General features: G+C 32.5%; 1 protein-coding gene across 1 annotated transcript in view; it reads left to right on the top strand.

The window, feature by feature from the left end:
* The window catches only part of LOC106478061 (elongation of very long chain fatty acids protein AAEL008004-like), a 35,851-nt gene extending 21,934 nt beyond the window's left edge, over positions 1-13,917 (top strand). Inside the window, exons 3-8 of the mRNA XM_013938573.2 lie at positions 3,055-3,245; positions 4,300-4,383; positions 7,747-7,803; positions 8,126-8,231; positions 8,704-8,840; positions 11,730-13,917. Of these exons, the coding sequence (XP_013794027.1) occupies positions 3,055-3,245; positions 4,300-4,383; positions 7,747-7,803; positions 8,126-8,231; positions 8,704-8,840; positions 11,730-11,993 (839 nt within the window). The 3' untranslated portion in view covers positions 11,994-13,917. The remainder of the gene's footprint in view (positions 1-3,054; positions 3,246-4,299; positions 4,384-7,746; positions 7,804-8,125; positions 8,232-8,703; positions 8,841-11,729) is intronic.
* The last annotated feature ends 334 nt before the right edge of the window (positions 13,918-14,251 follow it).

Genomic DNA, 14,251 nt, shown 5'->3' on the forward strand with positions numbered 1-14,251 from the left:
GGTTTGACCTCCTGAGTCCAAAACTGTAATTAGATCTCAAATCGGTCAAGAGATGACGGAGCTATGAACTAAAAGTTTGTATTTAAAAAACAAATAAACTCAGAGTCGTTCTATAAGTCGCTATGTCGCGACTATAAAAAAATAACAGTTTAAATTTTAGGCATATAAATCTCTAACTTACAAAAGAGTTGCTTTCGATTTTTTCGGATTCACGTATATAAATAATGATAGAAAGACATTATAATGTGCGTACTGATCTAACTTTGAGACCATTCAATTGGTGTTACCAGTAAGATTTTCTAATATTCACACTTTTTGTTTTCTTCGATATCAAATCTCTAATTCCTCGATATTCTGGGTTACAGGTTTAACTCTTTAAACCCATACATTTTTGCATGGACTGCCGGAATTATTTTCTTGGTATCCTTATAATTATCACCGTACCTTATAAAATTTCAATTTTTGTTTTTAAATTTTGTTTTTCCCTTCAGCATTGTTGAGTAAATAGCCTCAAAACTCTGCGTGTCGAATATTTGGCGACAGAGGGGTGTGTAGAGAGACCGGTAAGTGGCGAAATGGTCTCGAGTGTTAGGTCGTTTGTTAATACCCATTGATGTTGTCATCGCAAGAAACTTCAGCAGCTCATAGTGGGTAAAGAGAGTCCAGTTCACACACCCCAACCATCTCTGAGCAGGCGTTTTCTTTGTAACTTGTGCTTTTGTGTAGTGGTTGATAGCAGTGATGAGTACATTACTTACATCTTTTGTAAAAAATAGCTTTGAAACAGTCGAGGGAGGTTGGGTTATCATTGTTGTACACCAAGATCACGCCAGTTCACAAGTCATTACTTGTGGCTGACTTATCTACCTCATCCCAACCATTATATCTGGCTCAGATAGTGGACGTAAATCTAGGAGGTGGACCAGGTCTAGCTGGGGCTCGCTTTCGTGGCCTCTTTGTCCCCTCTGATCAGCTGATTGAGAAGCACTGGAACTGGGTTTTCTTGACTATTTTAAGTCGCTTTCATCACCAGAGTCTCTTCCAAAATCAAATTCAAGATTAGAATCCGAATTAGAACAAGATTTCTCATCCAACGCGTTCCAATTAAATGATGTTTCCCATAGCAACATAAAACCAAAATCGCGAGTTTTAATATATAATCTAGAACAAAGGCTTTCATCTATTTCATTCTAATTTAATGATGCTTCCTGTAGAACAGAAGTCAAAATCACGAGATTTAAAATGTAATATAGAATGAAAGTACTCATCTAACTTGTTCTAATGAAATGGCGTTTCCCATAGCAACACAAAAGCCAATGAAATAAAAGAAGTCATGAAGTTCAGAATTAAACCTGGTAATTAATATTAATATTTGTAAAAAAAATAATAGGAAATGTGCCGTGTACCATACTTTTTTGTTAACCAGTTATTGAAATTTTTTAGTTTGTATACATGTCGCAAAATATAAGCCAAGATCGACTTCAGATTGATCATTTGCGAAATGAGGATAGTTGGTAAGTTGATTCTTTTTACGGAAACTTGGACAACTAACGTTTGTGTAATATGTACGTATACGTAATATTTTCGAAACACTGCTAGAGAATGATAGAAATATAAACGTGATAAATTTGGAAAATATATAAAGCATGAATTATCCCTGATATAAATATTTCTATAATCAGTGACATCATAATACATTCTGTTCTTGTAATGTTTAAACACATATTTTTAGTTCACCTAAAGTCAAGCTTTAATTTAGTTGGCACATATATATAGTTGTCATAGCATTATTATTAATTTTTATTTATTTATTTACTAAATAAAGCTAATACTTTATCATAGAAAACATTAAGATGTTTTAAGACAAAAATAATAAATAATCGGGATTTAGCAATGTTCTTTTTAGCTTGATGTTTTATTAACAGATTTCAAACATACCTAACTTATAGAAAAGCGTTTGAGTTGAGAGAATATACTGGTATTTGAGTAATTGTTAAACTTCTCCCAAGTTCATAAATTAAGGTGCTAATACCAGGTTATTTTTAAGTAAGTTGACACGACGATTTAACACAACCTTTTACGCTGAAACATTGATTGTGTGTGTGAGAGATTACTTGATCGCCAAACCGTTGCATGAGGAATCTGGATAGAGAATAAATGTAAGTTAAAATACCAGATTTTTATCATTATTATTGTTTTTATATTTGATAATTTGTGCATCAGCTCGCTCTAAAAAGCTGACTAAAGTAACCCAACATTATTGATTTAGGTTTTATTTTCCTACTGATTGTTCTGATTCTGGCGTCAGAAGGATTAGCTCACCAATGCTTGAACTTGTTGTGATGATTTACACACCAAAATGTTTCATTTTGACTTGAGGAGTACAGAAGCAGTATAGGGTTTCACTAGCTTTAACACATGATGTCCATCAAGACAACTCATCACGCCCGGCTTTTAACTGCCTCCATAGCGACTGTCATTCAATAATATTCATTGGCTTGTTTAAAAAAAGAGGGGAAACGAAAAATAAAAAGTACGATGTGGGGATGGTAATGCTACATAAGTAGCCATTCAGTCAATGTCACAAGCTTATGGGAATTAGCCGTTATAAGACGCTATAGCATTATTCAGTTTAAATGTTTTTATTCAAACCTGAATGCATGCAACGGACAGGAATTTAACATAATTGTAGATAAAAGGTTTTCTTGGAAAATTTTGGCTACCTATACGGTGATTTTTGTATGATTTTGTGTATTCATCCTTACCTTGTTTCTGTACATTTTGCCATTGCCATCCAAATTTTTGTTACTTGTTATGATATACTGAAATACTCAGTACCGTTTACAGACTTTCCTTAGTAAAACCTGTCATTGTAAATGTGTCTCTCGTGATATTTTGTTCTCTAAGATAAGTAGTTTGTAAGTTTCTGCAATCATCTATTTTGTATCTATACATAATTGTTACTATATAATTATAGTGGTTCATAACAAACTTTAGTTCTTCAATAATTTCCCAGTTAGATGTCGAGTTTGTATTTTTACTCTCAATCCACAGATCCACGGACCAGCAATTGGCCTCTCCTTGGATCGCCTTTTCCAATGATATCAATTATTGCTTCATACGTGTACTTTGTCAAAGTTATTGGACCTGCATGGATGAAAAACAAGAAACCTTTTTCAATTGAAAGAGTAATCATCGTGTACAACATAATACAAGTACTTCTCAGTGCATTTTTCTTCTTCTATGTAAGTATATTGCAGAGGAAAGATGAACTAGAAAAAAAAAAAGATAATACTATAATAGGATAATAAAGTTGTTAACTCATAACACAAGTTACCTAAAAACGACAGTGTTTTCGGAAGGTACTTTCCTGAAAATAGAATGTCTGTACCTTTCTAAGGCGCTCGAGCAGTCGAACATAGCCGTTGTCTCTCTTAACAAATCTTTAGTTAAATTACTTTAATTTGTGTAGTTCAGTGGATTATAAAAACGAATGCATATTGTTTTTTCATATTTCCAAGAATTAATTATCACCACAGAGGCCTTGAAGCTGGTGTGTTTATGGATAATATACTCATACATACGTAATAACTTAAAGCCTTTAGATTATTATCTTATCCCTGGCAATGTTACCTCGAGCTAAGTTGAGGACGCTCGTAACGAAGAAATGTATTGAATTAATTAACAAATTATTCGTCAAAACTCGTTTTCCTTTTGCGACAAAAGCATAAATTCAAGTTATATATCGTAGCTAATGTCAACTTATACTATATGTTAGTGTTTACTAAGTGATACTGAAATGAATTTGGCTTCATTACGTAATAATTCTGAAAGAAAATCCCTAACATAATCAGTACTTATAATAAATAAACTTAGTATTCCGAAAAATGTCTAATTTCAAGGTCTAAATTCAAGGGAGGTCCAGTTCACTCTACACTGTGATCAGCGTGTGGTATTGGGTTATACTAGTTTCAGTAACCCTGAACATAAATTAACCAAAGAGAAATAAACTGGACCTATATCATAGTGAAAAGTATCTATATAGTTTTTTTCTCATGTTTGACAATCAGTAGTTTTATCACATAAGGTTATCATGAAAACGTTATACTGCGTTATTCAACTTATATGTAATTTAGCACGAATAAGTGTGGTGTATTATGTTGTTTTTTTATTCATTCATACAATAGTCTTTTGTAAGGAAGATATAATCTTTGTGCATTACATTTTTATATTTTTCATGGCTTTAGTACAGCTATTAAAGAAATTAAACTTGAAGGTAAGACTTTATATGTGTTTCAGGGGGGAAGTATGACTTACTTATCAACTGAGTACAGTTGGCTCTGTCAGCCAATCAGCTACGCTACAGATCCAGCAACAATGAAGGTAATGTTTTTCTGCAGAGACAAAAAGCAACAAAATTTTTTATACACTTTTATACACTGTTGAGTATTTGTTATAATATGTATATATCATATGTTTTTCTGTTGCTAAATGTACCTTATATATAAACATCATGTTTTTCTGTTGCTAAATGTACCTTATATATAAACATCATGTTTTTCTGATGCTAAATATACCGTATATATAAACATCATGTTTTCTGTTGCTAAATGTACCTTATATATAAACATCATGTTTTTCTGTTGCTAAATGTATAAACATATATATAAATATATAAACATCATGTTTTTCTGTTGCTAAATGTACCTTATATATAAACATCATGTTTTTCTGTTGCTAAATATACCGTATATATAAACATCATGTTTTTCTGTTGCTAAATGTACCTTATATATAAACATCATGTTTTTCTGTTGCTAAATGTATCGTATATATAAACATCATGTTTTTCTGTTGCTAAATGTATCGTATATATAAACATCATGTTTTTCTGTTGCTAAATGTACCTTATACATAAATCTCCGATGTTTTTTTGTTGTTAAATGTACATTATATATTAAACATCATATGTTTTTCTGTTGTTAAACGTACATTATATATTAAACGTCATATGTTTTTTTGTTGTTAAACGTACATTATATATTAAACATCATATGTTTTTCTGTTGTTAAACGTACATTATATATTAAACATCATATGTTTTTCTGTTGTTAAACGTACATTATATATTAAACGTCATATGTTTTTCTGTTGTTAAACGTACATTATATATTAAACATCATATGCTTTTCTGTTGACACTTATAATTTATTATGGAAATTCACGGCAATAATCAACCATACAGTATGAAAATAAATCAAGTAGTTGAACTGTACAACATGACAGTGAAAACAAATAAGCTAACATGTTAATACTAGACCTAAACGACTTTATAATGCCAAATTGTTGTTTTTCTTTAATTAGATACTCAACGTTTCGCTTTACAGCTTCTTGGGGAGCGTTCCACTAAAACACATACTGTAACTGACAGTACAAAGTTTCCAACATACTCGCCCTTTCATTCGTGGGGGCGTTATAATGGTACGATAAGTCCCACTATTCGTTGGTAAAAGAGTAGCCAAAGAGTTTGCGGTGGGTGATGTTGACTTGCTGCCTTCCCTCTAGTCTATCACTGCTAAATTAGGTACGGCTAACGCAGATAGCCCTCGAGTAACTTTGCTTGAAAATCAAAACACACCAAACCTGTTCCTTTTTTTCACACAGGATTGAAGGACATAATTTTATTTCGGTAATTTCCCGTACCTGTTTCACATATGAAAATGTTTATAACTAGTATTTAAGCTTATTTTATCTTTTTTGTTCACGTTTATTTTAATAATGCTTCTGACTGATGATAATATGCACATTCTTTCACAATAGCCGAACACAGAATTTTGCTTGTGTTAGTACTTTTAAATGGAAATAAACGAATACAGGGATCAAACCTGTGACACGAAGAGTTGAGAAAAACCACCGTATGTCAAGGCTACCTTCATGTGATTTGCATTTTTGCTAACATATCGTGCGACCTACATAGCTTTAATAGCTGCTTTCTGCATTCATTTGGCAACGTAACCAACATAACAATTTTATCCTTGTTCGTTGTAAATTTGTTAAGCACAAAGCTACACAAAGGCTGTGTGGGTATCGAAGCCCGGTTTCTAGCGTGCAAGGTCCTCAAACTTAGCGCTGAGCCAACAGATGGGTATATTGAAACTGAGATTGATGATAAAAGTTCTTTAAGCTACAAAAGCAAATCCATGAAACTTGTGCGTAGCTTGTGAAAACAATTCAACACAGCAAGGTTCTCTTTTTGAAATATGTTTAAAATGTTTTATTCAAACCTACATGCATTACTTCATTTGGGCTTGCTTTGTTAATTTCATACCATACAATTCCTGTTGACTAAATAAAATCGTGCCGATTAATGCGGGCTGGTTGTATTTATTCCAAACCATAGAATCCCAGTTGACTAAATAAAATCGTGCCGATTAATGCGGGCTGGTTGTATTTATTCCAAACCATAGAATCCCCGTTGACTAAATAAAATCGTGCCGATTAATGTGGACTGGTTGTATTTATTCCAAACCATAGAATCCCTGTTGACTAAATAAAATCGTGCCGATTAATGCGGGCTGGTTGTATTTATTCCAAACCATAGAATCCCTGTTGACTAAATAAAATCGTGCCGATTAATGCAGGCTGGTTGTATTTATTCCAAACCATAGAATCCCTGTTGACCGTGTAAAATCGTATGAATCATATTGGACTTGCTTTATTCACTCTAAACCAGGGAAATACTAATTGATTCCATAAATTATTTGTTTTGTTTGTTATGAATTTCGCGCAAAGCTACAAGAGGGCTATCTGCGTTAGCCGTCCCTAATTTAGCAGTGTAAGACTAGAGGGTTTGTTTGTTTGTTATGAATTTCGTGCAAAGCTACACGAGGGCTATCTGCGTTAGACGTCCCTAATTTAGCAGCGTAAGACTAGAGGGAAGCAGCTAGTCATCACCACCTACCACCAACTCTTGGGCTACTCTTTTACCAACGAATAGTGGGACTTATCGTACCATTATAACGCCCCCACGGCTGAAAGGGCGAGCATATTTGGTGGGACGGAGATTCGAACCCGTGAGCCTCAGATTGCGAGTCGAGCGCCCTAACCACCTGGCCATGACGGGCCAGATTTCATAAAATCCTGTCGATTAATGTGGCTTGGCTTTAGCTATTCCAAACCTTAAGATTTTTGTTGTCTGGGTAAATTTGTATGAATTAATGTGGGGTGGCTTTATCCGTACCTAATCATAGCCGACCATGTTGACCGACTAAGCTCATGTTCATTTGGAACGCTAGTATCCCTGTTGACCGAATAAAATCGTATGGGTTAATTCTAGACTTGCTTTATTCATTTTAACTCATAAGATTCCTTGTGACTGAGTAAACTCAAGTAGAATACAAAAAGTATTCAAGTATGGGTCCACCATCTAGAGTGAGACCCAGTCAAAACCTCTATTTAATGGGTATTATCTGTTTACCAAGTAAAATAGACAATCAAGAAGAACGCTGGGAAACGTTATGGATTTTATATTAGTGATGATGTCTATAATTCGTGTAACATTTTGTGACTTTTTTAAATGCAAAGCACCAAAATCCGTAACAATAATAATTTTTTTATCCAATGTCCTGTTTTGAACGTTTCCTGGTGTTGAAAATTTGAGAATCATAGAACATTTCATTATTATATACATTTTTTTTTCTAATAATAATAATATATCTATTGAACATTCGTTCTTCATCTTGGCAGTTTGTGAACCTCGGTTGGTACTATCTGTTACTGAAGATTTTCGAATTTACAGACACAGTAAGTTCGTTTTTGTTTTCTCACAGATCAGATCTAAAGTAATAACAAACTGACTGTTCTATTACGCTAGATAACGGTGAGTTAGCAGAACCGAAGACATTTCCGTACCATATATTTCAGTGTTTATACGTATATATATATATATTTCTAAAAATGTACATGATTTTTGTTCATTGAATTTTGTACGGGATGAATGTCACTTATTGCTCAAATCTTGCGGCTTTGTTTCTTAGAATTGTTTCAAAATATCTGAATTTATTTGAATGCATATTTTATCATATACAACACCTTGTACATTTATAAACAATAATTTCTTGATCAGATTTTTTTCATCTTACGAAAGAAGTTCAGCCACATTTCAGCCCTGCACGTGGTACATCATTCTTCTGTTGCCTGGGGAATCTGGATAGGCATGAAGTTTGGAGCTGGTAAGTTAGAGTTAGAAGTTCTCCATTTACGATACGAAATCCTAGTATCCACTTATCTGACTTTGCTTAACGTTCACAACACATTATGTTTAGTGTCGTCTGTTGAAACAATAAATGTGATAAAATAGAAGATTTTTTCTACCTCGACAATATATTTTCTTTATTTTTCAGCTTAAACTTAATGTTTTCTTGTTTTACGTGTGGAAACACCGAGTCTTATTTCATTTATGTAATTTGTCCAGTATCTTGCATATTGATCTTTGGTGGTCACGGATGATGAGTCCAAGTATATTTACTTGAGATTTTAATCATCTTTACTATTTAAATATTTGTAACGGATGCAGTAGAAAGGTGACTCAAGATCACTGAATCGTTCTTGATTAACACTGTCAAAACTCTGGAGTCTGAAAAGATAAGACTGTAATCCATATACGTATTCCTAAGGTAACAGCTTTGCACTTTTGTCCGACAGGTGGTCATAATGCCTTTTTTCCGTTTATCAACTGTTTTGTCCACATGATCATGTATGCCTACTACTGCCTAGCTGCTCTCGGCCCTCACATGAAGCCATATCTTTGGTGGAAAAAGTACCTCACTATTATGCAGATGGTATGTTAAATAGTTTCTCTCAACAATCTACATATTAAAATAGGGTTCATTATTGTAATGTTAAAGCAAATTGTATTGTCGTATAAGATCTATTTTTATTATATAATATTTATTTTCCTGTCTAAAGATAACATATTACATACCACGTATCAAACTCTTTCATCTTCCTACGTACTTTAATACATAAACACATACAATACAAAATTATGGTCGTCTTTTTACATGATACTACTAGATTTTAGTGTACTATAACTGTTAGCTGAAAAAACTGAAGATGCGTCCTTTTTGTAAACAAACGAGAAATATCTTCCATGGCCAAGTATTATTTGGTTTTTCTAAATAAAAAACTGTATTAAACGATATAAAGTATAAAGAACTGTGTATGTATGTAAGTAAGCTAAATACCAAAAATTATTAGTTTTTGCTATTATCTGTAGTGTATAAAACAGTATTTTAAAGGGTAAAGATTAAATTGGATTAGGAATATGTGACAAACGGAAATGCAGTATTATTCACATGTCTACACATGCTTATGCGTACAAAACGATAAAAGGTTAGTTCGAAGCTTTATTCGCCAATAAAAAACGTTAAAAGTATCATAAGGAGAAACAGATATGATGTTAATGAAAGGAATTTATAAAATGGAAATGCCTAAGGATGCGAAGCTTGAAGTCAAAAAGTGTTTTCTAACAACAACTTAGACCTGCTTACGTCTCATCCATGCTGATGGATTTATACAACCTTCACCCCCTCCCCTTCTTTAATGTATTGCAAAAACTGCAAGTTAGTTGATCGTTTTAAGTGTTTTTACTAACACAAATTTCGGGGTCTATATTTGCTTTAATATTTTCGTTTTGTCAACCATTATATCTAGAGTGCAAAGGCTAAATGTGCAGTAATTTGGGTGGAAATCCGCAAATAATTGATTAAGAAAAAATCTGTATTAAAATGAGAATTTATAGCTTTTTATCACTAAAGCACCTCAATGCTTGCTAACTTTTACACGTTGAATATCTTGTACGGCGTACAAATAAAATTTTATACATGTTTTTGGCTGCGGCAAAATCTAGCTTAGTTTATGAGTCCTGAGTCTGAACAAAAGGCTTACTGGGCAATGGTTTGTGACAGACAAAATATTAGTCTGAAAACTATTTTGCAAACTTCTGATTGAAAATTGGTAAAGGAGTAATTAAGAGAAATATGGGGAAACAATCTTTAGTCAAGTGTGATTTTATGGCTTTTGTTAAGTATATATTAAAAATTAAACCAATGCTTTGCCAATTTAGGCGTACATATTTTATAAGGTTAAAGTAGATACCTGGATCAGGAAAGAGACAAAAAAAAAGATATAGCAGATCTAGAGCTCGAATTCCTCGGCTGAATTCTTTGGTTAGCATTTTCACCATGTACATGTTCGTCAGAGAAAGCTTGAATCTGGTGGGTTTACAATCACATTTAAAATTAGCATAAGAACAGCAAAATTAATTATTTTTCAGTGTAGTAAACAATATGTAATACTTAGTAGTAGGTATATCAAATATTTAAATTTTCTTGTAGCTAGTCATTCATAAGTTGTTTAAGTCTAAAAACGTGATATTATTCAGATTGGAAGGCCTAGCGAGCTTACTTTGCTTTGCCAGTTTTCGCGTTTTACATCACACCATTGTCTTGCAAATCTCCTGCCTTTCTGATCAGTACATTTAATACATAGATTACATCTGGACTGTAATGTTTCTGAAACATTTCGTAAAGTACAATGGTAATTTGTTAACAGGCGATCGAGACTCGAGTTACATGAATATTGTGTTTACAACTCAGACTTTAACTCATTGGTGAAGAACAACTTTTGTCAGGCTTTCTCATAGCACTACTCATTTCAGACTTTTCTTTTGGTTGCCTCCCCACAAGAAAGGTTTTCATGTAGTTATATATATTTATTGAGATTGCACTGAGCCAAACTGTTTCTTACTGTCCTCGGGTAACATAGACACTTGTACTTGAAGCCGGGTTATTGGCCAGATCTCCGTTGGAAAGTCCTCTATCCTGTAGAGGACATATCCTGAGATACTTGAAACCACTGGAAGAAAGTATGAATTTCTTCTCTTGGTTGGGTTTGATATTAACAATGTAAATTTCCCGAATTTGCAAAACGCTTTGTATATGTCACCCACTGGATATGTTGTTTGCCTCCACTCTATCTTATTGAGTAGCCCTCATCATCCAAAACGCTTTTAGTAAGATACTTCCTTCTTGGAGGCCATTCCTTCTTCAAGGCATACACTGAGAATGTAGTATTGATGGTTGGTTAGACTGCAGCCAGTCAAAGTATCATGTCAACATTGTCCGTGAGGTAACTGATCTGTGCCCTACACGACTTGTATTTTTCATAATATTTCTATTACTGTATTTTTATCTAGCATAAAATATCAATGAATTTCAGCGCAACTGTACGTGACATCAGAGCCAAGAGTGGAATAATTCAATTAGTCAGTTTCTCTAAAAAAACTGAAGTAACCGTTTTTTCTGCATGTCGGAGCAATATTAAAGTTTACGTTTTATTGATACCTTAGAATGATGTTGTAAAAAGTCATCAAGCCATCTTATTAAGTTAGAAACAATAGGCTTATATATATAAAATCCAATTCTTAATTTATAAAGATCAACTCTTGAAAGCGATGATCAAGGTAAAGAAAAAAGTAAAATGTTGACATACTTTTCCCCTATGTCATTTTATTTATTTATTTTAAACATCGACATTAGAATAAAACTTTGAGATAGCATTAGTCAATAAAATCAAAATTTGTTATTGTTAAAGAAAAAACAACTTTTTTTTTCAGATAGTAAGTTTAATCAACCTTAAATTTCATTGTCATATTTCCTTCTCTTTAGGTTCAGTTTGTTGTAGCCTTTATTCATGGTCTTCTTCCTCTCTATTTTGACTGTGACTTTCCTCCTGGCTTTGTCTACATCATCATTGGCAACGCCGCCTTATTTTTGGTGATGTTCTCTAACTTCTACAGGAAGGCCTACCGGAAGGAAGATGGTGAGAAAATAAGGAAACACGGCATAACCAACGTTCGTCATCTCTACAATGGTTTGAAAAAGAATGATTTTTACCAAAACAACAAAGACTTCAAGAGAAAGGAAAATTGATGACAATAGTAACTGGGATAATATACAACCCAACCCAAAGATGATACATTATCTTATGTCATCAGTAAATAAGCGTGTCATTATATGTCACTCAAACTCCCAGTTCTCCCTCATTGCTTGCAAATAGAATCCTTGGTTGTTTCGAGAGTTCGTGGTATTATAAAGAAGTGAAGATGCCTGTGGATTATTTAGTTTTTGATATAAAACACAATTGAAAACACGTTTATACAAATTAGAATCACTTGTAAGACCAGCGTGTAGAAGGAAAATGTCTTATTAACTTTACTAATAATCGTCCAATAATTACGTTTATACAAATTAAAATCACTTGTAAGACCAGCGTGTAGAAGGAAAATGTCTTATTAACTTTACTAATAATCGTCCAATAATTACGTTTATACAAATTAAAATCATTTGTAAGACCAGCGTGTAGAAGGAAAATGTCTTATTAACTTTACTAATAATCGTCCAATAATTACGTTTATACAAATTAAAATCACTTGTAAGACCAGCGTGTAGAAGGAAAATGTCTTATTAACTTTATTAATGGTCGCCCAATAATTACGTTAATATAAACTAAAATCACTTGTAAGAGCAGCGTGTAAAAAAAATGCCTTATTAATCTTAGGGTTAGTAAAGCTTTGACAAATTAGTTTGATTACTTGCTTTCTAAAGGTACCCGCTTAACATACAAAAATATGAAGTTTTGAAACAGCTATATGTGGGATAATAAATATGTTTCTGTACAACGTTTCGTTTCTAACAGTGAGGCATTATTACTTACAGCATTTAAGATATAATATTGTATGTCTCACTGTTAGAGACGAAACGTTGTACAGAAATAGTTGTTTTCAATCTTCATTTAAGATAGTTTGATTGTAATAACCTAATAAGTAATCTGGGATTGTTTAAATAGGACAAAATATTCAAAAACATTTAGTTCATCTGTGTCGTAGAATAAATGTTTCAATTACATTTATGTAATCCATTAAATATTTGCATATATTTTACCTTCATTAATATAAAAAATAGCCTGCAAATGTTACTGAATACTGTCACTCTGTTTAACACGTACATATAATATATATAAAGTTTAGGAATTGCCATTATCACAGATTTATTGATAAAATGTAATTCATGTATTTTGTTTAGATTTTAATTTTTGCTTCTATAACAAGTTGTACTTTGTCTTAGAAATTGTAGATAAATGTAAATTTTAGAACTGTCATTATCTTATTGTTAATTTTCATATTATAAAAAAATCATATATATATATAATCTTAAGATTGTGATATGTTGAATAAATAATTTGCCACAGTTTATTCACAATTATTTCTCGTATTAGACTTCAATAACTTTGAGGTTGTTATCTTATCTCAAAATTACAATTGCCTTTGTTGACTATAGTCCCTTAATAAGTAAAGTAAGTTTGCTTTATTATAATTGGTAATACGTAGTGTTTTACACATCGATTTTTATATCATCACTATTTAACCATAATTCTAATAATTACTAATTATTTTATACTTTATTTTTTGGCGTACCTACAGTAAAGGAGTAAATGTGATACAATTTATTGTGAGACACCCCCTTTAGCTAAATCAGTAAAAAAACAGAAATGTTTTAGGTGTAGTAAGAAACACTATTACCTGTTTAACATTACTTTGCTATCTCATTTGATTTTGTAGAAATATCTGAATTTGGTAAGAGGTCTCCTGAAGTATGCCTGAAAAAGACGCTAATCGAAATGTTCGTTTCTGAGAAATTATGCTTTTTTCTTTAAGTTTATGAAAGCGTAATCCGAAAAATTTAGCTCTAAAAATTTGTGAACTGAAAACAAGGCACACGTCTTTAATTGAATTCAACACTCTCTTTTTTTTTTCAATTATGAAGTTGAATAAAAATGTTGATTATTAAACATTGTTAAAAATTGTGTTGAGTGTATATTAAATTATTGTAAAGCGAGGCAGAATATTAATTTAGCATTACGATTATAATAAAACTTTTGATGTAAAACGATTAATCTAAAATAGAACGTGACAACCAGACTACATCATGGGATGCCACTGCAATAAGAATGATTAAGATCAATTTTACTGGTAGTTGTGGAAGATAACAGTTTTTGACGCTTCAATCTCCATGATACATGCAAAGTAAACATCAATTCCACATTTTAAAAACAAGGAACAATACATATGTTTGTTTGTTTTTGAATTTCGCGCAAAGCTACACGAGGGCTATCTGCGCTAGCCGTCCCT

Source organism: Limulus polyphemus, unplaced genomic scaffold (genome assembly GCF_000517525.1).
Source record: "Limulus polyphemus unplaced genomic scaffold, Limulus_polyphemus-2.1.2 Scaffold176, whole genome shotgun sequence".
Taxonomy (NCBI): domain Eukaryota; kingdom Metazoa; phylum Arthropoda; class Merostomata; order Xiphosura; family Limulidae; genus Limulus; species Limulus polyphemus.